Genomic DNA, 23,786 nt, shown 5'->3' with positions numbered 1-23,786 from the left:
AATTTTCTGTCCCACCATGAAAGGGAAATCAGTGGCCAGTGACATAGTCAACCAAAAGCAGAGCAATGCTATTCTCTCCTAGCCAGATGTTGCTGGCTGCTGGAGGACTGCTCTCCGAAGAAAGAGGAAGACTGACATGAGAGCATCACACTTAGAGTCCCAGCCACGAAAGAGGTAGAGATTGGGAGGCTGAAGTTGAAGGCCAGCTTGGGCAAAATGCTCAAGACCCCATATCAACCAAGAAGGCTGGGTGTGGTGATGTAAACCTATCACCCTAGCTATGTGGGAAGCATGAATAGTGGGTATATGTTAGATAGATAGATAGATAGATAGATAGATAGATAGATAGATAATCTGAAATACCCTATTTGAAATAGCTAAAGCAAAACTGGCTGAGGCATGTCTCAAGTGCAAAGCCTTGAGTTCAAACCCTAGCAGTGCCTTTTTCCACACATGCCAAACCCCAGGAACCAAGCACCACCCACAGGGAGACTTTCTCTGCCCCATCAGAAGGAAGGACAGAGACGAGGGGCTGTGACTCTGTCCTGTGTGAGTCCATACTATTCAGCATTATGTCTGGATGCCACCCCCAAAACTGCTGGCAACAGGCTAAGTTGACATTGTGTATGTGTGTGTGTGTGTGTGTGTGTGTGACAGCACTGAGGCCCTGAGTTCAAGCCCCACAACTCACCAAAAAAAAAAAAATTGTCTGCAGCACTGGGGATCTCCAGGGAAATTCAAGGTAATTCGCATGGCCGTTACAACACACCCCAGAAAAACACATGACCTACCCGGGTGGCCCTGTTACTGCCCCCTTCTGCTTAGAACGGTGTAGATGGCAGTTGGCCTCTGTGTGCCTCCCTGCTGACTGACAGTCACTTCGAGAGTGTCAGAATGCTACAGGTCCCCTGCACCAGACAACTGGCAACCTTCTGTGGTCACCCAATTTGGTCCATAATAAGGAACTGAAATTAACATCCGAGGCCCTAATGACAAAGTTAAGGGAGCGTGAGCAAATCAGAGGTTATCCAGAGACAGGAAATCTGATAGTTTGAGATTACCTTACAGGGGCAGAGTTTTCTGTTGGTCCCTTGCTTACTTCCTTTGCATACTAGCTTAGCTTGGCGTGGCTCCTGGCCATAGCAGGAGGAGGCAGTCCAGTGATGAGCTCCCTGCTGCTGTCCTGGTGACCAGAGGACATCCTTATGACGACCAGAGTACCTCAGGGAGGGGTGCCCGCTCCAGGCTTTGCTTCGTAGACTATGCGCTGCCTGGCTCCGTGCTCTGCGGGGTACCACCTGCCTGAATCGCTAGGTAACTAGGTGGGGAGAAAGTGGGGGCTGAGAAAACATCTGCATTTGGAGTGAGGTCTCGAGGGCCACTAGGCCAGATACACAGAATACTGTGAATGGAAGGGTGACAGTTCGAGAAGTTCAGGTGCCTACCTGGGGTAAGCCACAGGGAGGTGCAAAACCAAAATCAGGGGGCCCCCACCCCATTGGAGGGACACTGGGAGCCTGGAGGGTGAGAAGGCTTTACTTTTCTTTTTTAAATCAGCCACTCAGGCTGTGTGTGTGTGTGTGTGTGTGTGTGTGTGTGTGTGTGTGTGGTGTGTGGGCATTGCTGGCCTGGTTAAAGCCAAAACCAAGGTCCTGTGGCCATCAGGTCCTGCCTTTTGGTAAACAAAGGTCTCTAGGGTGAGACCTCTGCCAGGCTGCACTGCATCTCCAGGGAGCTGACTTTCTCTACCAGCAACACAGTTGGCTCCATGCCCAGTGCTCTTGGTTGGGTGAGGTGTGCTTTTCAACTAGGGGCTACACAGTCTTGGTTTTATTTCTCCACAATAAAGTGGCACAGGAGGAAATCCTGTGTTAGGGTTCAAGTGTAAGAGATGGGAGGTCTAGAGGAGGAGGGTGATAGCACCAAAGCATCTTCCTATCATTGAGGTTGGGTGGCTGGTGGGAACTCCTGGGAACCCCCTGCCCCACCCAGGATACATGGCTTGCTTGAACCCAGAGGCTAATGGCAGGTGAGGGGCTTGGCTGAAGTTTGGGGTGGGGGGAGAGAAGATCATGTGCAGAGAACATCCAGACCAGGGACGGGAAAGCATCTTTGTCAGGTCTCCTGTCTGACAGAGCAGGGGCAGCAGGGCAGAAGTCTCCATCAGGGGGTGTGAGGTGTGTGTGTGTGTGGAGGGGGGGAGGCAGGTCCCTGGGGGAGTTTTCCATCTCTCAAGGGGGTCTGACTCAGATTCAAGTGTCACTCACCCCCTCCACGGCATGGGGCCGGGGGTCAACTGAGCCACCAGGGACCAGACACAGTAGCAGTAAGTCAGGGCTGGAAGGTCACCTGCCCGGAGCACTGGCTGGGTGCCACTGGGGGACCTCGTCCCCCCTCCTCCCCGCCCCCTCAAGCGAGGCTGGCCACCGTGAGAGCCAAGGGGGACTTGGCAGGCCGGGGTGATGGAGTCTGGAGAGGCTGGGATTCCACGAAGTTGCTTCTTTCCCAGAAAGCACGTGGACACCAGAACTCCTGGCGACTCCCTGGCGTCCTGGTTGTTGTTTCCTTCAAGCCTCGAGGAGGCCGAGCAGATAGAAAGTGAAAGGAAAGGGAGAGGCTGGAGGGAGCTGGGGAGGTGTGGGGGGGGGGGAGGTGGAGAGGTGGGGTGTCTGAGAACCGCCCCGCCCCAGGCTCACCCAGCCCCAGAGCTGGCGGGCCACCCAGGCCACCAGCAGCCTCGTGCGCGCCTGGAGCCCGGGACCGCGGTAGGTGACCCAGGGCCCCCGCGCAGCCCCACGCCGGGCTGGGAGTGCTCTGCCCGAGGGCGCACCACGGGGCCGGGACCCGGAGCGGGGGTGCAGAGCGGGGACTCGGTGGGGACAGGTTGGCGGGAACGTGTGCCGCGCGCAGGGACGGACGCGCCCCTGGGATCCGCGCCTGGGTCCCCGCGCCTGGGTCCCCGCGCCTGGGTCCCCCCGCGCCCTTGGCCCTGGGCTCCCAGAGGGACGCGGGGCCCGGGACACAGCCCTCCCCACCACCCCGGGACTCCCTGCTGCTGGGGACTTTAGCACCGGGACCGAAAGGGGCGCGGCCAGGTGGCCAGAGGACATCCGATACCCTCTCCGGCTGACCATTTGGTGGGGAGGCGCAAGGGACTCCCCCAAAACACAGCAATCGCCTCCTTTTGGGGTCTGAAGCTGCCTCCTGAATAGAGAGACAAGAGACCCTAAGGGGCTGGGAAGAACTGCAATCACTAAACCTAGCTTGATGCCCTCTAGACCTCCGCACCCCATGGTGCCTGCAGAAGGAACATGGCTTCCGGGGGACCCAGCATAGGGAGGACACAGCTTGGGGGGGGCCATGGTTTAGGTAGGACACGGCTTGCAGGGATACAGCTTGCGGTGGGTGCGGCTCAGACAGGACATGGCTGGGGGGACATGGCTTGGGGGGACACGGCTTTGGGGGACAGCGCTTGGGGGGACACCGCTTGGGGGGTACGCCTCAGGCAGGACATGGCTGGGGGACACGGTTTGGGGGGACACAGCTTGTGTGGACACAGCTTGGGGGCCACGGCTTAGGCAGGACATGGCTAGGGAGGACACAGCTTGGGGTGGAGGGGACACGGCTCAGGGATACACATGGCTTAGGAGACTCAGCTTGGGGGTGCACAGCTTAGGAGGCTACAGAGCCTCTCCCCGGGCAGTCAACTTGCAGCTTTGGCAGGAAGTCGTCTGTGGTCCTTCTGGGCTTTCATAAGGAAATACTGCTCCTACCCTGGGGTGATTAAGAAAAATGGGGTTTCTTGCCTTTGGGCTGGGTGGAATGGAAGGGTCACCATCCAAACCCCAGGAACTGGTCTCCAGACAGCTGAAAGTGTGGGTGGGAAGGGTCCTTGAGATGGTTGGGCCCCTCCCCAGACTCGGGACCCAGGATCCTATGCTCTGGACTCCACCCCACACTCCAAACCAGGCTGAGTCCCAGCCTCCAGGCCCCGCCCCATGCTCAGGGCTCTGCCTTCTACTCAGGGCTCTGCCTTCTAGACTCAGGGCTCTGTCCCAGACTCCAGGCAGGAACTGGGGCCTGCTTGGGAACCTGTGGTTAAACCACTTCTGTGGGATGATTTCCAGTATCTTCCACCAAAAGCTGCTAAGTCCCTGGAATTGTGTTTGTTTCATTCTGGCAATGGCTTCCCAATAGGCAGCTGGAGGGACAGGATCAGAACCCAGGTCTCCTGGGAGCACAGTTCAATGCCTGGATCACCCCTCATCTCCTAGCTACAGCTTGTCTCCCCACTCTCCCATCCTGGACCCTTCACCTGGATCCGTGCATTACCAGGCTGGAGTTTCTCACTGAGTCCCAAGATCTTCCAGATTGCTTTGAAGGAGGAGGGCGTCTGCATCCAGCGCCCACAGCAAGGGCAGGGGCTGCCTGAGGTTTTGGAGGTGGCCACCTGGTATCTTTATGGGGCTTTGTGTGACTTCCAGGAGGCACTTGGGAGTGGCAGATAAAATTCCTGGGAAGAGCCAGACTCGGTGGCTCTCGCCTATTATCCTAGCTACTCGGGAGGCTGAGATCTGAGGATCAAGGTTCAGAGCCAGCATGGGCACAAAAGGACCTGAGACTCTTATCTCCAATTAACCTCAGAAGAAAACAGGAAGTGGGGCTTGGCTCAAAGATAGGGAGGTATCCTTGAGCTGAAGAGCTCAGGGACAGTGTCCAGGCCCAGGTCAAGCCCTAAGACCCTCTCCCCCTCCACACACAAAATTCTTGGGAAGCCATCAGATCTCAGCCTCCTGAGTAGCTAGGATGACAGGCTTGAACCACAGGCACATGGCAAGTTTTCATTGTTGTTTGAAGACTTTCTGGCCCCATATGCACAGCCCACCGTCCTTCCCGAACTACTACTACCAGTTGCTCTGGGCTCCTGGTTAGACAGGTACAGGAGGACATGTAGCCACCACTGCCATTGTATGGAAATGGCCTCGCTTCCTCCAAAATACCCTGTATTCCCCCAACCCCCATTCATTGCTTCCTCTCTTCCTCCCCAACCTCTGACCCTTGGCTTTCCAGCCTGACATGAAGTTAGGGGTCAGACAGCAGGCAGGTTTTCAGATGGGTTTCTCTCACGCAGGAGAGTTGCGATATCACTGTGTTCTCTGTGAAGCCCCTCTTGGAGAAAAGAGGTTCTGACCCCTTAGTATCCTTTAACTGACCAGCTCAGGGAACTGAGATCCTCTTAGAGTTTTGCTGAAAGTCTTTTCTCTCCCGTGACCATCTTATCTAACTGATGGGGACTTGGGAGGCCACAGAGGGTCTAAAGTCTAGAAGGACCCAGATCACAGTGGGTGATCAGTGGGTGTCAGGGCTCTGGTGTTGATCCCATGTCTGTCGTGGCCAATTCCACCATCTCTGTGACAATCCTGCTCCTGCTGCCCTGCCTTCAACCATCCCTGAGAATCAAGGTCAGGGACCCACACCAATCTTGTTTCTATTTCCAGCTTTCCTGCACTGATGTCACTTCCTCCTGCCATGGGCACACGCTAGCCAACTGAGACCGAATTGGCAGTCGTGTGTGTGTGTGTGTGTGTGTGTGTGTGTGTGTGTGTATGGTAATAGTGAGACTCAAATGCACACCTTCTATTTGCTAGGCTGGCACTCTTCTACTTGAGCTACCTACTCAGACTCTTTTTGATTTCGTGATTCTTTTCAGATAGAGACTTGGCCCTAGATTTTCCTCCCTGTACCCTCCTACACAACTGAGATTACAGATAGGAGCCACAAGGCTCAGTTTCTTGATTGAGATGGGGGCTTGTTAACTGTTTGCCTGAAGTGGCCTAGAACAATCATACATGGATCTTCCCAACCGCTGTCTCCTTAGTAGGTGGGATTACACACCCCCGTCACTGTGCAGAGCCTGGCCATGCCAATATTTTTAAGCATGCTGGGACTGGCAAGGGTGGAGAAGGCAGCAGGATGGTCACTGAGGATCATGCCACACACCCACCATTCCCACATAGTGATACTCTTAGCTACCTTTCAGTGTGAGAGACAGCAGAGCTGAACACCCCAGAACCCCCACATATTGTATCTTCAGGAATCCCGCTCTGTCCTCTGAGTCAGCTGTGGGTGTTGATTATCCGCATCTCTCCACCCCCCCCTGTGAGATCCTGGGTGTGTCTTTCTTCCCAGGCAGTGTGCAGCCAGGCACCATGGAGGTGGGCCTGCCAGAAGGCGGGTACCTGGAGCTTCTCAACAGCGACACAGACCCCTTGCGCCTCTACCATGCCTACAACCAGATGGACTTCACTGGGGAAGAAGAGATTGAGCTCTGCTCAGGTGAACCTCCCCCACTGTGGCCTCTTCTGTCTGTTTCCACCCCTCAGCCCACTGCTACAGAACACCAGCACTCAGGGAGGAACCAAGGGCCAAGCTCTGGGTAGCACCACGGACAGCTCCCAAGCCTTGGCCCTCTGCGTCAGCCCTTCACAACTCCAAAGGGTTTCTCTCTCCTCACTTGCAGAAGCCGACCCCGACTCTATTAACTGCGACCACTTCACCAGGCTGCTGTGTGACGTAGAGGAGGACGAAGAGGCGGGGGAGGCTTATGCCAACATTGGTATGAGAGCTTTCCCAGACTGGAGTAGTCGTCTCATCACCCCAGTATGGTTCTGTACCATGTCTGTAGGTGTCAAATGGGGGGCACCATCCAGGGGCTCTGGGAGATGGTTGTGAAGCCTGGGGTCAAGTACCTAGAGAAGAAATTAGCCGAAGAAACATCCGCTGGGTGTTGGGCGCCATCCGAGAGCCTCCACCCCCCTCTTCCCCCGTGACCAACCTCACCCTGACTCTATCCCTCGGTTCCCACATTCTCCATGGCTCCCATCTCATCAAACCTGAACTTCCACACCATATGCCCCTCAGTTTCCTAAACATGTCTTGTCTCCCCCAACCCACTAAGCCTTCCACTCTTCTCCCCACACACTCTGGCCCATTTCCTCTCCAGGAAGCCCTCTTTGATTGCCCCTATGTACTCTTTGCTCTAACCCTCTGTCATGGGCTCTGAGTCATAATTATCCACCACTTAGGGAATGCCTACTAGCTACTATGCTGGAAACCTCAGATGCACAGCCATTAGCCATCTCCATCCTACCATCCTTAGACAATGAGGTGGGGGTCCAGAGATGTTAAGTAACTGGTCTAGGGCGGCCAATGAAGAACAGAGGTGGAATTTGAACTCCAACCCCATGCCAACCCTATCACTCTTCCTGACATTGCGTTCTGTCTGCAGGACAGTTTTTGTGGACATGTCCCATGTTTCATACCTGTCATGGTTTGAGTCTAGGTTGGGGAAAAAGCTCGGGAGACTCCATCTTAACCAACAGGAAGATTGCAGTCCAGGAAGCCTAGACCATAAAGCCAGATTTACCTTGAAAATAACCAATGGAAAAAAGGACTGGAGGCATAACAAGGCCCTGAGTGCATTCCAGACTAACAGATGAATGAATGTCCAGAGATACTGAGCTAGTACTGTGTGCCAGCTCCCTGGCACACAGTAGGGCTCTGGGAGACTTGTTGACTGACTATGTGTTTCCTTGTCTGGCCAGCGGAACTGGACCAGTACGTGTTCCAGGACTCCCAGATGGAAGGCCTGAGCAAGGACATTTTCAGTAAGTTGCGGGAAGGCCTTGCATTTCCATCCTGGTCTGCACTGTGGATCTGATCACCGTTCCTCCCTGGGCAGGGACGATAGCGGCTTGCCACAGCCCCCTCGGCACGGCTGTGAGGTTGCTCTGGTTTCTCTCCACAGTAGAGCACATCGGACTAGACGAGGGGATCGGCGAGAGTGTGGAGGTGCCAGCTGAAGCGGGGAAGCGAAGTCAGAAACGATGTGAGTGTGGCCAGGAACATGACCTTGCATGCACAAAGCCATGGGTTCAATTCCCGGGAACTACATACACAGAAAAAGTCAGAAGTGGTGCTGTGACTTGCCTTGAGCAAAAAGTGTTTCAAGGACAGTGCCCAGGCCCTGAGTTCAAGCCCAGGACTGGAAACAATAAAAAGATATGATGTGCTTGGCCCTGCCCAGTCCCCTCCCTTGGCTTTAGAATCTGCTCAAGCTTCCCAGGTGCTGCACTTGTGAAGTCTTGCCACCTCCTCTGGAGTTGGGGGTCCCTGCTGCCTGTGTTTACCCTTGGTTAGTGAGGATCCAGGCTGTAAAAGGATAGCTCAGGATGCATGGTCACTGTTCCAGTGAGGCTTAGGCCTGCTGTGTGTCTTTATAAGTTCTGGCTTCTCCTTCACCTGGTAGGCACCTGGTGTCGGAGGGAAGTCTCTCCACCCACAAGTGTGGCAAGAGCTGAGTGCGGTCTTGAGCAGAGTGTCAAGGAACTGCGCTTCTTTGAGTCTCCTGCCCAGCCTCTTTGCCTCCTTAGCATTTCCCCCAGGGCAGCCAGACACATCCAATCTGACCCTTTCCACCTCTCCTGGGCGGCACACTGCTCCAGCCTCACTGAATTCTTTCTACCCACGACCCACGGCTTCCCAACCTCAAGGCCTTTGCCCCGCTGTTTGTACTCCTTGAAGTGCCCTTCTTCCCAGTTCTCCCCCTGGTCAGCGCCTGTGAGTCTTTTAGGCTACTTCCTCCTGGAAGCCTTCCAGGACCACACTCACCTTTCCCTAGCGGTCATTGTAATGGGAGCTGTTTCATGCATTGGTTTCTGCTTAGTTCCCACACTGCTGGCCAGTGAACACATGCATCAGACACTGGGTATAAAAATCCAAACTTTAAAGAATTTCCAGTGAGAGCAAACCTTCCTCCTGTCCCATCCCTCACTGTCCCTCCCCAAGGAGGCCAACGCCACCTGCTCCCTTTCCACCTTGCCATAGACAGTCTGTGAAATCTGTGAATCCAGAAGCTGGCTGCTTTTGAACACCTCTTTTTCTCCTCCTGCAAATGGACACTGTTTACCATGACAATTCTATACACCGCTCTCTTCCTTTAACGTGGCTGGGAGATCACTGGTAGAAAATGTGGAGTCCACCCCGTGGGCTGCCCCCACCCCCATCCTCCATTTCCTCCTCCCTTCTAGCATGTGCACAACTGGCCTTAGCACTTCCGGCATGAGCACTTGCAGCATGTACGCCCTTCCGGCTGCACCATCTCCCTTCATCCTGCTCTCCTTGGGGCTGGCTGGGTGGCAGCCTGAAGGAGCAGAGCTTTCCTGCCAGGCCCTGGGCCCAGCTCCCACAGATGTGTGTGTCTCCCCACGTGGCCCTCCCTAGACACTCACCTTGTACCCTGGAGCCACATCTTCCTGCAACTCCAGACCTGGTGCTTCTAGATGGATTTGGACTCAGAGCAGAGAGCAGGCTTGGACAGGGAGGGAAGGGCCTTCCTGCTTCCTTAGGCAAGATTGCCAGCCTGTGAGGCCTGTGAGACCCTCACGGCTGGGCACTCTGTTCCCTCTGCAGCCCTCCCAGAGGAGTACCCCCTGGACCCGAAGCGCAGGACGCCAGGTGAGGAGAACCCCCAGGCTGGGGCCTGCTTGCCAGCACAGCCAGCCCAGAGAGATGCAGTCACCTGTTGAAGATGGTGTAGAAAGAAGGCAGGGTTCCAGCCAGGTGTGGCTGCCCAGCTGAGGGGAGACCCAGCGTCTCCCACTCAGCCTCTCCAGGCCCATCTTAAGGCCCTCAAGTCAAGGGGACTTGCCCTGGCCTCCTCCCAGGCCCACTATCTCCCACCAAGTGCTTCCTCCTCCTCCTCCCTTGTGTGTGTGTGTGTGTGTGTGTGTGTGTGTGTGTGTGTGTGTGTGTGTACAATTGCTAAGGCAGCAGACAGAAAGAACAAAAGGCTCTTGAAGCCTGGCCCTGGCCTGGAAGAACTCAGGGTGATTGGAAGTTGTCTCAGCCCCTGGGTTGCTTTGGATCTCACAGGAAGGAGTGCTGGGGTCCTTTGAAGCCCTGCAAGGACTCATCCACTGATTAGGGGAGGTGGGGCGTCCCCAGCCAGGGGTGCTCAGCACCCAGCCTGCCTTCAGCATAGCCACGGATCAGGAAGCCAGGCATTTCCTCTGACTGCCAGTCCAGGTGCCCACCCCACCTCTAACACCACCCCCTTCCCCACAGCGGAGACCCCTGCTCTGCCCATCCTGACCGGCAGTTTTCTAGTAGGGCCAGTAGGTAGCGACTCTACCCTGCTCTGCCCACCACCCGCTCTGCTCAGCCAGGAACCAGTACCAGGCCAGGCGCTTTGGCAGGGAGCTGCCCAGCTCTCAGGTATGTTTGGGGGCTCAGAGAGGGTGGGAAGTGGCTCAGGAGATGGTACCAGGCAGGGGGTGTGTATTTATATGTGTATATATATATTCACATGCACACACATACGTATGCACCATGCACACACATATACATGTACTCACATGCAATATATATGCATGCACAGGCAGACACATACAACATATACTCACATGCACACACCGAGCACAGACACACATACATACTTATACATGCCTACATGCACACATTTATAGACTCTCACATACTACATATACATACACTCGTGCACACACCACACACATATGCATGTGTGTATACATGCAGGTATGCACATGCCTGTACACATTCGTGTACACATATATGTATTCTCATGCACACACATGCACAGTGCACGCGGACACACATGCACGTACCACCCACATGTATATGCACATGTGTGTACACACATATACACAACACACATGCATACAACATATATGTGCACAGTGCACACATTTACTCTCACATACGTGCATGTCCACACACATGCACCCACTTTCACACATGTACACACCACATGCACGTATACACACACATCTGCATTACCACCTGAACAAATAAATCCACATTGGAAGAAAACACAAACACATTCCGGGAGGCTGCAAGAGACTCTCCACCACTTGGTCTGTCCGCCCTCTCCGCGGGACTCCTTGCCTCTGCCAGCCAGCTGCCTGAGTGCTGGGTGCAAGGGCCCGGGATCCCTATCCTGGCAAGCTAGGCACAGCTGTGGCTCTTGGGGGAAGATCAGAGTTCTTGGTGAGAGCCAGACACTGCATTGGCACAGAAGAGAATGAGGAAGAACCACTCAGCTCACTGCCTTGTCTTTCCCAGCACTCCCCTCTGGGTCCTCTGTGAACTGCCTCAGTTTTTCTACTGGACCCTTCCAGTTCATCTCAACAATCCCTGCCCTGCCCCAGGGGCACTGGCAAATTTCCGAGGCTGGCACAAACATCTCTGGTATATTTATCTATCATGGTGAGTGTGAGTGTGAGTCCCATCCTCTCCCTCTCCCTCCCCCTCCTCCCTGACAGCTGATGTTCTGATTTGATTCTCCCCCATCCTTCTCATGACTCCTTCTCCCGAGCACACCTTTTTCTACCCCCATTTTCCCCAAACTCTTAAACCAAAGAGCGTAGCTCCCTGATGTGGTCTAGGTGTGTGGTTTAACTTTTCATCTGACCACCAGGAAACCACTCCGTTTTCAACTTGTGACATCCACACATGCTCAGTAAGAATCTAAGCAACGAGAGACACTCAAGAGAATTAATTCCTTTACTGTGCCCGTGGGAACAGTCTGGTGTGCAACTTGCACAGCTTTCCCTGATTTTTTGGCGCACTCCCTCCTCCCATCAGTAATATGGTCCCTGCTAAGCTGCCATGCCCTGTGACAGCTGTAGACAGACACGGGCTCTAGGGATGAGATAGCGGGAGTTCCCGCTCGAGGCAGGGTGTCTGTGGTTCTGTGGCTGCAGAAAGAAAGGAATAGCTCCTGACCACAGTGAAACGGGTGGCAAGAGCACCACAGATGCGCCAAGACTCTCCCTTCTGCTTTGTCTTGACATGCCTTCCTGCTCCTTGTGGTCATGCACAAAGCTTGACTGGGGATGGGGGATAGGCCCCATTGGCTACTTGCTTGAGGTCCCTGATGGTTCTCATGTCCTCTCTACTTTCAATGTAGGTGACATACCCCAGGCTAGCAAAGTATTTCCTTCCATTGGCCCTCCTGGTCACAGCCTCCCAAAGTCCCCAGACCGGCCGGGCTCTACCAGCCCCTTTGCTCCATCCACGGCTGACCTGCCCAGCCTACCAGAAGCAGCGCTGACCTCCCGTGCCAGTGTGACAGGTAGGTCTCGGGGCCTGCGGGAGATGGAAGTAGGGCTGGGGTCTGGGGAGGAGATTCTTCCTCCAGGTCTACAGCAGACTTCCCTTCAGGAAGAGATGGCTTGGGGTGGCCAGTGGGAGGGAAGGCGTCAGGGCACCAGAGTGCAGCCTCCAGCAGGAAGCTGACCCAGAACAGCCATGGCTTCTGAGGTTACAAGTCCCACTTTTTATACCAGCACTGGGATTTTTTCAAACCTTGGTGACAAGTTCTGAGAGTAGAATTGTTGCAAATAAAAAGGTCAGGCAGGGCCAGGCCACTCCCTTGTGACCTGGACTTGGGCTCTGTCCTTGGGACTCTCTGAAGACTGGCCAGAGGGAGGCTCCTAGCCCTAACTTGCCATCGTCTTCTCTCTATACAGAGGACATGCCCGCCTCCTCGTGCCAGGGGGCCGCAGGGGTCTCTGTCCAGCTCCCGAAATGGCCTGGTGAGTGGTGGCGGGCTTCCTCTGTCCTGGGCTGGTGTGGAAACACATGGCTTGGGCATGCCATGCTTGCCGAGCTCTGATTGGCTCATCCACACAGTGCTTGCTCAGCTCCAATTGGCTCATGCCCTCAGCGCTTGCCTGCTCCTGATTGGCTCATTTATCCAGGTCAGCCCCTACTGGCTGGCTTGTGTGTACATCTTCCTCTCCCCCACCAGCTTGTTGACAAGGCTGCTGTCATTTTGGTCACTCACTTGAGCAGCAGGTGCTGAGACCCTGCCCCTCAGCAGTCCTCTCACCTGAGGGTCCCTGGCCGGACCAGGGGGTGGTTGACATTGTGTTTGTAAGGCGGAGATTGGGTTTGGAGCCAAGTAGATGAAGGAAATCGTTGGGTGTAGAGGCATAGAGGGAGGCCAGGGGTCAAGAGTGAATAGGAGAACGGTGAGTCCGATGTGGCAGCACACACCTGTGATTCCAGCACGAGGCAGGAGACTCAGGAGTTCCAGGCATGACTCTGATTCAAAGAAGACTGGGCTGAGGGAGAGAGCGAGACAGAGAGAGAGGAGGGGAAAGAATGCAAGCACATGTCTGAGTGCTATTTGCTCACACTTGTGAGCTACTTGGAAGGCTAAAATTGGGAGGCTCCTAGTTTGACACCATCCTGGGCAGAAAAGTTTGTGAGATTCATGAGGGCCCTTCACAGCCACCTCTGAGCTGGGAGGCAAGTGCCTGTCATACTAGGTGACATGGGAGGCTGAGATCAGGAGGAATTTCAGCTCCAGGCTGGCATGGGCAGAAACGCCCTGTAATCTCAGTAGGGAAGTCTCAGGAGGCAGAGTGTAGCTCAGACCCACGCTGGCCGAGGCGCTAGACCTTAGCTCAAAAATAAACAACCAAGGGCTGGGAGTTTGGCCTAGTGGTTAAAGTGCTTGCCTAGCATGCACGAAGACCCGGGTTCGATTCCTCGGTACCACATACATAGAAAAAAGCCAGAAGTGGTGCTGAGGCTCAAGTGGTAGAGCTCTAGCCTTGAGAAAATCCAAGGACAGTGCTCAGGCCCTGAGCTCAAGCCCAGGACTGGCAAAAAAATAAAAAAAATAAATAAATAAACAACCAAAACTAGACGCCAGAGGCAACTTCTGTAACCCCAGCTCCCCACTGGGAAGGCTGAGATCTAGAGGATCTTGGTTTGAGGCCAGACCCCTTCTGCCCCCATCGCCTCCCAGGCAGAAAACTTTTCTAGACTCCAAAATAAACAGCAAAAACGAGAGCTGTAGCTGTGGCTCAAGGACTAGAGTACCAGAATAGCAAGTGCCAAGCTCTGAATTCAAACTCCAGTGTTGCCAATGCCCTGCAAAAATAGAATAGTAACCAATGAAACATGGGTCCAGAGGGTTGGAGACACGGCTTACTGTAAGAGTACCTGCCCAGCAAACGCCAGCAGTGTCAGAACCTCCCCCAAACCAGGAGTGGACAGAAGAGGAGTACGTGATGGATGGAAATGAATGGATGACGGAGTGAATGGGCCATCCACGCAGACTGTGAGGAACAAGAGGAGGGGCTGGCAGGAGAAGGTGGCAGGTCGTGCTGTCCCCGTGCTTCCAGTCCTGACACCGCTCCCTTGTCCTCGGCAGAGCCAGTGGAGCAGTTCCTTTGCTCGCTCCGGGACACGTACCGGGCCGAAGCTGCAGGCCTGGAGAGCCTCATGGTGGAGGTGGACCTGGTGCGGGCCAGGCTGGAGAAAGGCAGTAACAAGAGCCAGGAGAGGGAGCTGGCCACCCTGGACTGGGCAGAACGGCAGCCAGCCCGTGGGGGTCTGGCCGAGGTGCTGCTATCCACCAGTGATCGCTACCAGTCGCGAGAGACACAAGTGATCGCTGTGTTGGGCAAGGCTGGCATGGGGAAGAGCCACTGGGCCCGGGAGGTGAGCAGGGCCTGGGCGTGCGGCCGGCTCCCCCGGTACGACTTTGTCTTCTGTGTCCCCTGCCATTGCCTGGACCGTCCAGGGGATACCTACCGCCTGCAGGATCTGCTCTGCCCCACAGGCCTGTCCTCGCAGGCTCTGGATGACAGAGTCCTCAGCCATATTATGAGGAGAGCCAGCCACGTTCTGCTTATCCTGGATGGCTTCGAGGAGCTCGAAGCCCAGGACGGCTTTATGCACAGCGTGTGTGGACCCGTGAGCTCAGAGCCCTGCTCTCTCCGCGGGCTGCTGGCCGGCCTGTTCCAGGGGAAGCTTCTGCGGGGCTGCACACTGGTCCTCACCGCCCGGCCCCGCAGCCGCCTGGCCCAGTGCCTGAGCAAGGCCGACGCCCTGTTTGAGCTGCCTGGCTTTTCTGCTGAGCAGGCTCAAACTTATCTAAGGCACTACTTAGAGGACACAGAGGTGACAGAGGACCAAGAGAGGGCCCTGGTGCTTCTGAGGGACCAGCCGTTTCTCCTCAGCCACGGGCACAACCCTGCCATGTGCCAGGCAGTGTGCCAGCTCTCCAAAGCCCTGCTGCGGAAAGGCACGGAAGCCCAGCTACCCTGCACACTCACGGGGCTCTACGTGGGCCTGGTGGGCCCTGCCGCCAGGGAAAGCCCCCCAGAGGCCCTGGCAGGCCTGGCCAAGCTGGCCTGGGAGCTGGGCTGCAGGCACCAGCGCTCCCTGCGGGAAGACCAGTTCCCCTCAGCAGAGGTCAGGACATGGGCAGTGGCCTGGGGCTTGGTGCAGGCCGTCCCAGGGGCTGCGGAGCCTGAGCTGGCCTTTGCCAGCTTCCCGCTGCACTGCTTCCTGGGGGCTTTGTGGCTGGCCCAGAGCAGCGAAGTCAAGGACAAAGAGCTGCCACAGTATCTGGCGCTGACACCCAGGAAGAAGAGACCCTATGACAACTGGCTGGCCAGCACCCCACTCTTCCTGGCTGGCCTCGTCTTCCAGCCTCGTGCCCGTGGTCTAGGAGCCCTGCTGGGGTCTGCCGTGGCCGCTGGGGTGGACAAGAAGCGGAAGGTGCTCATGAGATACCTGAAGCGGCTTCAGCCCAGGATACTGCCAGCCGTGCGGGTGCTGGAGCTGCTGCACTGTGCTCACGAGACACAGGACCCTGGGATCTGGCAGCACGTACTGCACGGGCTCCCCGAAAACCTCTCCTTCCTGGGCACCCGGCTCACGCCCCCCGATGCCCACGTGCTGGGCAGGGCCTTGGAGGGAGCGGGCAGAGACTTCTCCCTGGACCTCCGCAGCACTGGTCTGGACCCTGCTGGCCTGGGCAGTCTCGTGGGACTCTGCTGTGTCACTCGTTTCAGGTGGGGGTAGGGCACAGGGCAGGGGCTGAGGGTATGCGGTGGCAGTTGGGGTACACAGACTCCTTTCACTGAGGAGGTGCAGCTCAGAGAGGGAGAGTCTACTGTGGGGTATTCTCGTCACCACTATGTGAAGGCCTGCCATGTGCCAGGCACAGGGCCATGTTTAGAATGGAAGGCAGCCCTGGGTTCAGATTTCATTGCTTCCCTCCGTTTCCCCCAGCTGAGCTACTATTTCTCATGCTCAGATTAAAGCCACCCGCCCTCTCACTCACCTCTGTTCTCTTCCCTTCCACCCCACTGAATTCTGTCTGCCCCCAGGGCAGTCTCTTATAGCCCTTCAGGGCTGTCTGCTCAGCTCCCAGTGAAGTTTCATTCCCCTATTGAAGTCCTCTAACCTGTTTGAACACATCAGCATATTTCCCCTGACAACAAGTATGCTTCCTCCCACTCCCCCCTAAAAATATTTTACTCAAGACATATTTTTACCCTCAACAACATATTTTACCCCGAAATTAGCAATGAGCTTCCTGGTAGACAAAGCGAAAACGGGAAATGAAACCATGGTGAGAGTTTTGAGAAAGGAAGAAGCAGTCAGGGTTTGTGTGAGTGGTCTTGGAAGACTTTCTGGAGGAGGTTGAGCCAAAGAAGGAAAGTATGGGTGTGGGTGGAGGTCCTAGCCTGGACCCTGAGCTGGATCTGAGGCCCTCCTCCTCATCCCCCAGGGCCTCCTTGAGTGATACCACCAGGCTGTGGGAGTCCCTGCGGCAGCAAGGGCAGACCCTGCTACTCCGGGCAGCAAAGGAGAAGTTCACCATCGAGCCCTTCAAGGCCAAGTCCCTGAAGGACGTCGAGGACCTAAGCCACCTGGTGCAGACCCAGAGGTGAGGGGTGTGGACGGGAGGCTCCTGCACCATGCAGATCAGGTGTACATTCTGGGCATTCCCAGCACCTCCTGTCTAGAGGCCCTGCGCCCTTCCCCTGGGTATCACCTGGCTGGGGCCTCAATGGCAGCTGCCACCAGGGCACAGTTGCCACACAGCTTTACCCTCCTCTCCATTCAAAACCTGCCATCATCTGGCTCATAGCCATCACCCCAGGCGCCTGGGAGGCAGAGAGGTGATCTGAGGTGATCTGAGGCTACCCCAGGACCAGTCGGTGAGACCCACCTCCACAAACAAGCTGCACGTGGTATCACCCCTAGAATCCCAGGAATACGAGAGGTGCAGGGAGAAGGATCAAATCCAGAGGTCGTCCCCGGGGCAAAACATGAGTCCCTACCTGAAAACTAAAACCAGAAAGGACTGGGCAAGTGTAAAGCCCTGAGTTCAAACCCCAGGTGCTGAAAAACAAACAACCATTCCCCTAAAAGGCAGGTGTGAAGGCCTGCTGTGTGCTGTGTGACCCAGGGCCCTGCTCAGCGCCTCCTCTGAGCCTCTCCCGGGAGGTTGTGGTCCTGGGGCCCTCTTTCCTGGTAGAGGCCAGCCACAGCCACAGTCTGCGGTCCCCCGAGGGATCCAGGACGTACAGCACCCCAACACAGCCTGTGCCTGCTCCCTGCAGTGTCACAAGTTGCTCAGAGGACTCGGTCAGGAACCTGCCTGCTGTCCAAGACTTGAAGAAGCTGGAGTTTGCGTGAGTGGGGGGCCGGGTCTTGGGTTCCCTCTGCGGTGGGAGCTGGTCTCGGGCCGGCAGAAGGTTCAGGGGTCCCCGGAGCCTTTCTTACCCTCGTGCTGCTACCATCTATGCCAGGCAAGGAGCGGGCTGGATTATGGGGACATGGGATGAGAAGGGATCCAGCCAGTGACAGTTACTGGTTCGGAAGGATGCAGTGACTCGTGCTTGTAATTCCGGCTACCTTACGAGGTAGAGATTGGGAAAGTGGAATGTTCAATGCAGCCCTGGCCAAAAGAAAAAAAGTTACTGAGACCCCCATCTCCACTAACCATCCAGGTACAGTGGTTCACATGCCAGCTGCACAGGAGTCATAGGAAAGAGGACCGGAGTCTGAGCCAGACCCTGGCAAAACTCTCCACAAGATTCTATTTGAAAAATAGGTAAAGCAAAAAGGGCTGGAGGCATAGTCGAGTGCCTGCCTGGGTTCAAAATAAAAAGAGAAAAGGAAAATAGAAGGGAAATTTTTTTTTTTTAAAAAAGGAAAGTAAAAGGGAAAGAAAAGAAGGGACAAGGAAAAGTTGTTTTCCACATCGGTGTTCAGGCTGCAGCTCTGGGCTCTAGTTCTGGGCATCTTAGTGGCCAGATGGAGAAACTGAGACCCAGTGGGGTGGACCGAAGAACCAGGCAGCTTTTGTTCACAACAGCAGACAAAGTACCACATTTGTGCAGGGATAAAAATATTGCTGACAACAGGAAATGTCTGCGATAGTCTCTGAGAGCCCTTTGGGACTTAAAAATAAAATAAACCAACGAAACCCTCGCTTGGGGTCGGAACTGTGCTCCAGACAACAGCAGCCAGCCGTGGGGTAGAACAGCCTGGAGTCAGGCCACCTGGAGGCCAGAGGCCCTGAGATTCTGAGGGAGGAAGGAAGGAAGGACATCCGGTGTAGACACCCCACAAACCTCTGTCTGACAGCTAGAACCCCACATGTGGCCCCCGCAGGCAGGTTGTCACCTGTCACCTTCATCTCCTGTATTCTCTTTCTCTACTCCTGGAAGGCTTTGAACCACAATCCTCAGATCTCAGCCTCCTGAGTAGCTGGGCTTACAGGTGTGAGTCGCTGAGGCCAGACTCCTTCTTGTTTTGTGTTGCTTTGCTTTGTTTTAGTCCCATGAAGTCTCTCTATGCACTCTGCTGTGACTTAGTGTGAGGCCGGGAGGGTAGGCAGGGCTGGCCCTCCTGTCTTGACTCTGCCCACTTGGGTGGTATTGAAGACAGATTCTGTTCTTGGCCTCCTAGATTGGGCCCAGTCCTGGGTGCCCAGGCCTTCCCGAAGCTGGCGAGGATCCTACCGGCCTTCTCTTCCCTTCAGCATCTGGAGTGAGTGTCCCCAGATCCAGACCACATGCCCGGATAGCGTCTGTCCCGCCCTGGCCTGAGTGGCCTGGTGAGGGCCAGTCTACAGTGGCCCAGGGAGGATTGTGGGGTGCTTTCACCGAAGCTGCCCTGGTTCTGGAGAAGGGGCAGAGGCAGGACCCCACCTCACAGCCTGGTAGCAGAGCTGGGCTTGCTATCCCATTCTTCTATCTGGCCCTCATCCCTCAGCCCCCAGGTGATGGCAGCCTGCTCCCCTCGTGAGGGAGGACCGGAAGGGTCGGGAGACTCCACGCACTGGCTGACACCCCTGTCCGATTCCCCTTCCCCACAGTCTGGACTCCCTGAGTGAGAACAAGATTGGGGACGAGGGGGTGGCACAACTCTCAGCCACTTTCCCGATGCTGAAGGCACTGGAGACGCTCAAGTGAGTCCCCCCATGCCACAGGAGTACCCCCCCATCTCCCACCCCGCTAACTAACACTCTGCCATCCACCCCTCCACTCTCCAGTCAATCACTCACTGTTTACACAAGTGCCCAGCTTTCCAAACAGTCATTGTTCTATCTGTCTATCTATCTATCTATCTATCTATCTATCTATCTTCTAGCCATCCATCCATCCATCCATCCATCCATCCATCCATCCATCCATTGATCTATCCATCTATCCATCTATCTATCTATCTATCTATCTATCTATCTATCTATCTATCTATCTATCTATCTATCCATCCATCCATCCATCCATCCATCTATCTATCTATCTATCTATCTATCTATCTATCTATCTATCTATCTATCTATCTCTCTACTCATCTACTCACCTACTTACCTATATCATCCATCATCTATCTATCGAGGTTGCAGGCCACCCTGTGTGCAAATGAGTTTCCAGGGTGGATGCTGGGACGCGGTGGGGAAGGGGGCCCAGGGGGTCTCAATCCTTCCCTCGCTGTGTCTGCAGCCTCTCCCAGAACAGCATCACTGATGTGGGTGCCTGCCAGCTTGCTGAGGCCCTGCCCTCCCTGGCCGCCACCCTCCTGAGGCTCAGGTGAGTGGGGGCCCAGGCTGGCCTGGGGTTGTGGGGCAGGAGGCCCAAGGGCTGCCCTGGTGCTCCTGGATGTATCAGCTGCCAAAGGCCTGGACATAGGATCAGTAGCACCTGGGGAAAGACACCTAGGTCCACCTTCTTTTCCTATCTAGAAAGTGGGAGCCATCTCGATGGCTGAGAAGAAGCTCACAGCCTGGGGACTTCCCTGTTGCACAGTAGATAGGGTCTGCATGCAGGACAAGGCTTTTCTGGAATCCCCAGACAGTAGCTTCCGGAGGGGTGACTGTCACCCACACACCAGCCATGCCAGTGTTGCCCCTGCTGGTCAGTCTTGGTATAGCACTGCATGCATTTGCCTTCCTCCCCGAGACAGAGATAAAGGATGGACTAACAGGGCTTTAGCAGCTGGCCCCAGTTGTCCAGTCCAGGAAGGATGCCTGCTGGGTCCCGAGCCCTCGTCCCAGCACTCCAAGCCCTCCCCATGTGGTGTCTTCCACAGCTTGTACAATAACTGCATCTGCGACAAAGGGGCTGAGAGCCTGGCCCACGTACTCCCGGACATGGGGTTTCTGCGGGTGATGGAGTGAGTGTGGGGTCTCCAAGGGTCTCACAGGAGGGAAGGGCTGGTCCCAGGGCCAGGCCTCAGGACTGTTTTCTCTCCCCAGTGTCCAGTACAACAAGTTCACAGCCGCCGGTGCCCAGCAGCTGGCCGCCAGCCTGAGGAAGTGTCCCCACCTGGACACGCTGGCGTGAGTCCTGCTGGCCCCAGGGCCACATTACCATCAGGGAACCAACCAGGGGCTTCCGCTGCTGGCCTCCGTTTCTGCACCTGTGAGGCGGGATGTGTGAGCTTCAGTCAGGACCGCAGAGCGCTTCCTTCTGGCATGCCATGACACTGCCACTCTGACCCCTCCGGGGTGGGCCAGCTGCGCTTGCATGCACCTCACACGCCATTTGGGGGTTTTCGTGCAGTTTGGAACAGGACTCCGCCAGCCAGGGTTCAGCGTCCTAGATCGCTGAGGCTGGCCTAGAGCTCCCAGCCCTGCTTCAGCCTCCCTGCTGCACACATGCACACATGCACTTCCCAGCCCAGCTCCTTACACATCAAAGCCAGACACCGAAGGCCCACAAGTTACCTGTACAGAGGGGGAAGGAACAGAACAGTCAAAATCCTGTTACCAGTGTGCTGCCATGTCCACCCTGGCACCAGTGCTTTCCACCTCTTCTGGGGCGGCGCTGGGATTGAACCTGAGGCCTCCTGCATACTAAACAGGTGCCCTGTACTCAAGGTCTCTCACCTGCTTCCTTGTGGCGTCATCTGCCCGGCAGGACAAGCCTAACGGAGCCCATTTGACTCACAGGGAGGGAGGCACAGGCGGTCATGAATGTTTTTTGAGGTCCCACAGCAAGTCAGTAACCAGAAAAGGGCTTTGGTTCTCAGAGGCCTCTGCCTTCTGTTCCCATGGTGACTTTTCACGGGGAAGGTTGCTAAGCTTCTTGGCTGAGTGGGAGGAAGAATGGGGGGGGACCCCAGCCCCCCCCTTACCCGCTGTCGGCTCCCATCCCCATAGAATGTGGACACCTACCATCCCCTTTGGGGTGCAGGAACATTTGCAGCAACTGGACTCGCGGATCAGCCTGAGATGACCTGGCTGTGCACGGACAAGGTGACGGGGGGGTCACCGGGGGGGGGTGCCACAGGGGAGGGTCCCAGCTTGCCTGAGCTTGGGGTCCTTGTGAAGAGGACCCAGGAAGAGAGGCGGGCCTGGGATCCACACAGTCTCCAAGCCCCTGCTCCTGCAGCTCTTCCCTGGAGTCAGGCTGAGAGGCTGCTGCTGCTCCTCCTCCTCCTCCTCCTCTTCCTCCTTGTCCTCCTCCTCCTCCTCCTCCTTGTCCTCCTCCTCCTCCTCCTCCTCCTCCTTCTTCTTCTTCTTCTTCTCTTCCTCCTCCTTCCTGGTCCTAGGGTTTGAACTCAGGGCCTTGGCGCTGTCATTGAGCTTCTTTTCTCAAGCTTAGCGCTCTACCACTTGAGCCACAGCCCGATTCCCAGCTTTTTTTTTGCGGTTGTTGTCGTTGGGAGGGGGGTTTCTTGGTGATAAGAGTCTCATGGACTTTCCTGCCTTGGCTGTCTCTGCACTGTGATCCTCAGCCTTCTGATTATCTAGGATTATAGGCATGAGCCACTGACACCCAGCTAGAGAATCCTTCCTTATAACCTAAGGCATTCCTGCTGCTATGTGGCCTTGGCTGCTGTGGTATTCCTGGATCTGCCTTCTTACAATCTGCTCCCACTGCCCTAGAAGACTGCCCTGTGTTCCTTCTAGTCCTCCCCTTCTCCCGCCCCCTCCAGTGTCAAGACCCCCCTCCCGAAGCTCATGCTTTACCTCTCTCTCAGGACACTCACACTGGACCTGGCACTGAGGACTCAAAGGCACAGGTGGCTGTTGTCTGGTGCTATCCCGTGAACCTCCTGGCACTCAGTCTCCACTGGCTCAGAGCTGACCCTGCCCAGCTGCAGAGTGGACCCATCCACGTGTGGCTCTGCCCACAGACCCAGGCATGGCTCTAGGCTCCTTTGATCCCACACGGATGCCAGCTCTGCTCAGCTGCTGTGAGCCCTTCCCTATGGGCACCCCAGCCAGTCATGGCCAGGCCAGAGGGAGACAGTGAGGCAGCCATGTGTCTGCCTGCTCTGGTCTCACTCAGCCTGGCAGAAGCACGTTGTCCAACAAACACCGTGACAGGCCTCTACTGCACTCTGAAGGGACTTTGACTGCTCTGGCCTGCTGGCCCCCAAATGCAATGGGGGTTCTGTGGTAGCTGCTAGGCCTGGCCACGACGCAGGACCATAGCCAGAAAGCAGTGAACAGTACACTACTAAAGGAGGGAGATGGCCGGTCCACCTCCTGCTTCTTCCTTTTCATCCATGGCAGGCAGGTGTGGGCTTGGGCTTATGTCTTCATTTCCCTTTGGGGTGCCTGCTGTGCTGCATTGAATGTGAATGAAGCCACTCGCCTGTCATGGCTGAACACACGTGCGTCTTTCCTGCTCCCACACTCAGGCTCTGGTCAGGCCTCGGTGCTTAGTCATGAGCTGGCCAGCTCAGAACCAGGTTGTGGTCATGCAGAGGGCTCTTGGCCTGCAAGTATGGGCCAGCAGCTCAGACCCTAGAGCTGGACCTCCTGGCCTCTGTGTCCAGCTCCCCACTTTCTTACTCAAGTTACTTCTCTGAGCCACGCCTCTACAACTGGCTTTTTGTTGGTTGATTCTGGGTAGGAGACTGACGGGGTTTCTTTTAGCCCAGGGCTGGCTGTGAACCAGGATTCCCAGAGCTCAGCCTCTGGAATAGCTAGGCTGGCAGACGTGGGTCCTGAGTCACCATCTGGTTCTGTGGCCAAACTGGTGTGGAAAACACTGTGTAGCTGAGGCTGCACTCCTATCCTGCTACAGACCTGCTCTGCAAACTGGAGAGGCTGCAAGCTGACCCGCTTGTGTCTTATCCCTCCCCTCCTGCCCATCATGTTTACCTGAAGTCTATGGAACTCAGGCCCAGTTCCATATGGCTATAGGGCCTTTCTCACTACACCCCAGGGCTGCCAGGCTGGCAGAAGCTGGGCACGGGGCGGGGGGGGGCAGTTAGGGATTCCCAGACCAGTCTCCTGCGATGGATTCTCAATCCCCCTGGATCTCAGATGAGGGGCCTCTGGCCCTCCTGCCCTTTATCACAAGGTCCCCTTTTCTAAAGCTCAATGAAAAACTCAACACAAAACCCTGGACCAGAGGGCCTACAGCTGCATACGTTTTTAATGGAAATAAACCAGCCTCCTAAGTATTGCTTGAATAGGT

General features: G+C 55.8%; 1 protein-coding gene across 1 annotated transcript in view; it reads left to right on the top strand.

Moving 5' to 3' along the window:
• Nucleotides 1–23,743, top strand: part of Ciita (class II major histocompatibility complex transactivator) — a 29,401-nt gene extending 5,658 nt beyond the window's left edge. The window contains exons 2-20 of the mRNA XM_090324620.1: nucleotides 6,190–6,336; nucleotides 6,521–6,616; nucleotides 7,605–7,667; nucleotides 7,808–7,888; nucleotides 9,472–9,516; nucleotides 10,126–10,275; nucleotides 11,143–11,286; nucleotides 11,990–12,154; nucleotides 12,552–12,617; nucleotides 14,249–15,899; nucleotides 16,622–16,780; nucleotides 17,460–17,531; nucleotides 18,814–18,894; nucleotides 19,223–19,315; nucleotides 19,854–19,940; nucleotides 20,440–20,523; nucleotides 20,606–20,689; nucleotides 21,512–21,607; nucleotides 22,336–23,743. Of these exons, the coding sequence (XP_090180746.1) occupies nucleotides 6,190–6,336; nucleotides 6,521–6,616; nucleotides 7,605–7,667; nucleotides 7,808–7,888; nucleotides 9,472–9,516; nucleotides 10,126–10,275; nucleotides 11,143–11,286; nucleotides 11,990–12,154; nucleotides 12,552–12,617; nucleotides 14,249–15,899; nucleotides 16,622–16,780; nucleotides 17,460–17,531; nucleotides 18,814–18,894; nucleotides 19,223–19,315; nucleotides 19,854–19,940; nucleotides 20,440–20,523; nucleotides 20,606–20,689; nucleotides 21,512–21,587 (3,344 nt within the window). The 3' untranslated portion in view covers nucleotides 21,588–21,607; nucleotides 22,336–23,743. The remainder of the gene's footprint in view (nucleotides 1–6,189; nucleotides 6,337–6,520; nucleotides 6,617–7,604; nucleotides 7,668–7,807; nucleotides 7,889–9,471; nucleotides 9,517–10,125; nucleotides 10,276–11,142; nucleotides 11,287–11,989; nucleotides 12,155–12,551; nucleotides 12,618–14,248; nucleotides 15,900–16,621; nucleotides 16,781–17,459; nucleotides 17,532–18,813; nucleotides 18,895–19,222; nucleotides 19,316–19,853; nucleotides 19,941–20,439; nucleotides 20,524–20,605; nucleotides 20,690–21,511; nucleotides 21,608–22,335) is intronic.
• The last annotated feature ends 43 nt before the right edge of the window (nucleotides 23,744–23,786 follow it).

Source organism: Megascapheus bottae, chromosome 36 (genome assembly GCF_031878675.1).
Source record: "Megascapheus bottae isolate mThoBot1 chromosome 36, mThoBot2.hap1, whole genome shotgun sequence".
In the NCBI taxonomy this organism is placed as follows: Eukaryota; Metazoa; Chordata; class Mammalia; order Rodentia; family Geomyidae; genus Megascapheus; species Megascapheus bottae.
This window is presented reverse-complemented; position numbering and strand designations above follow the sequence as displayed.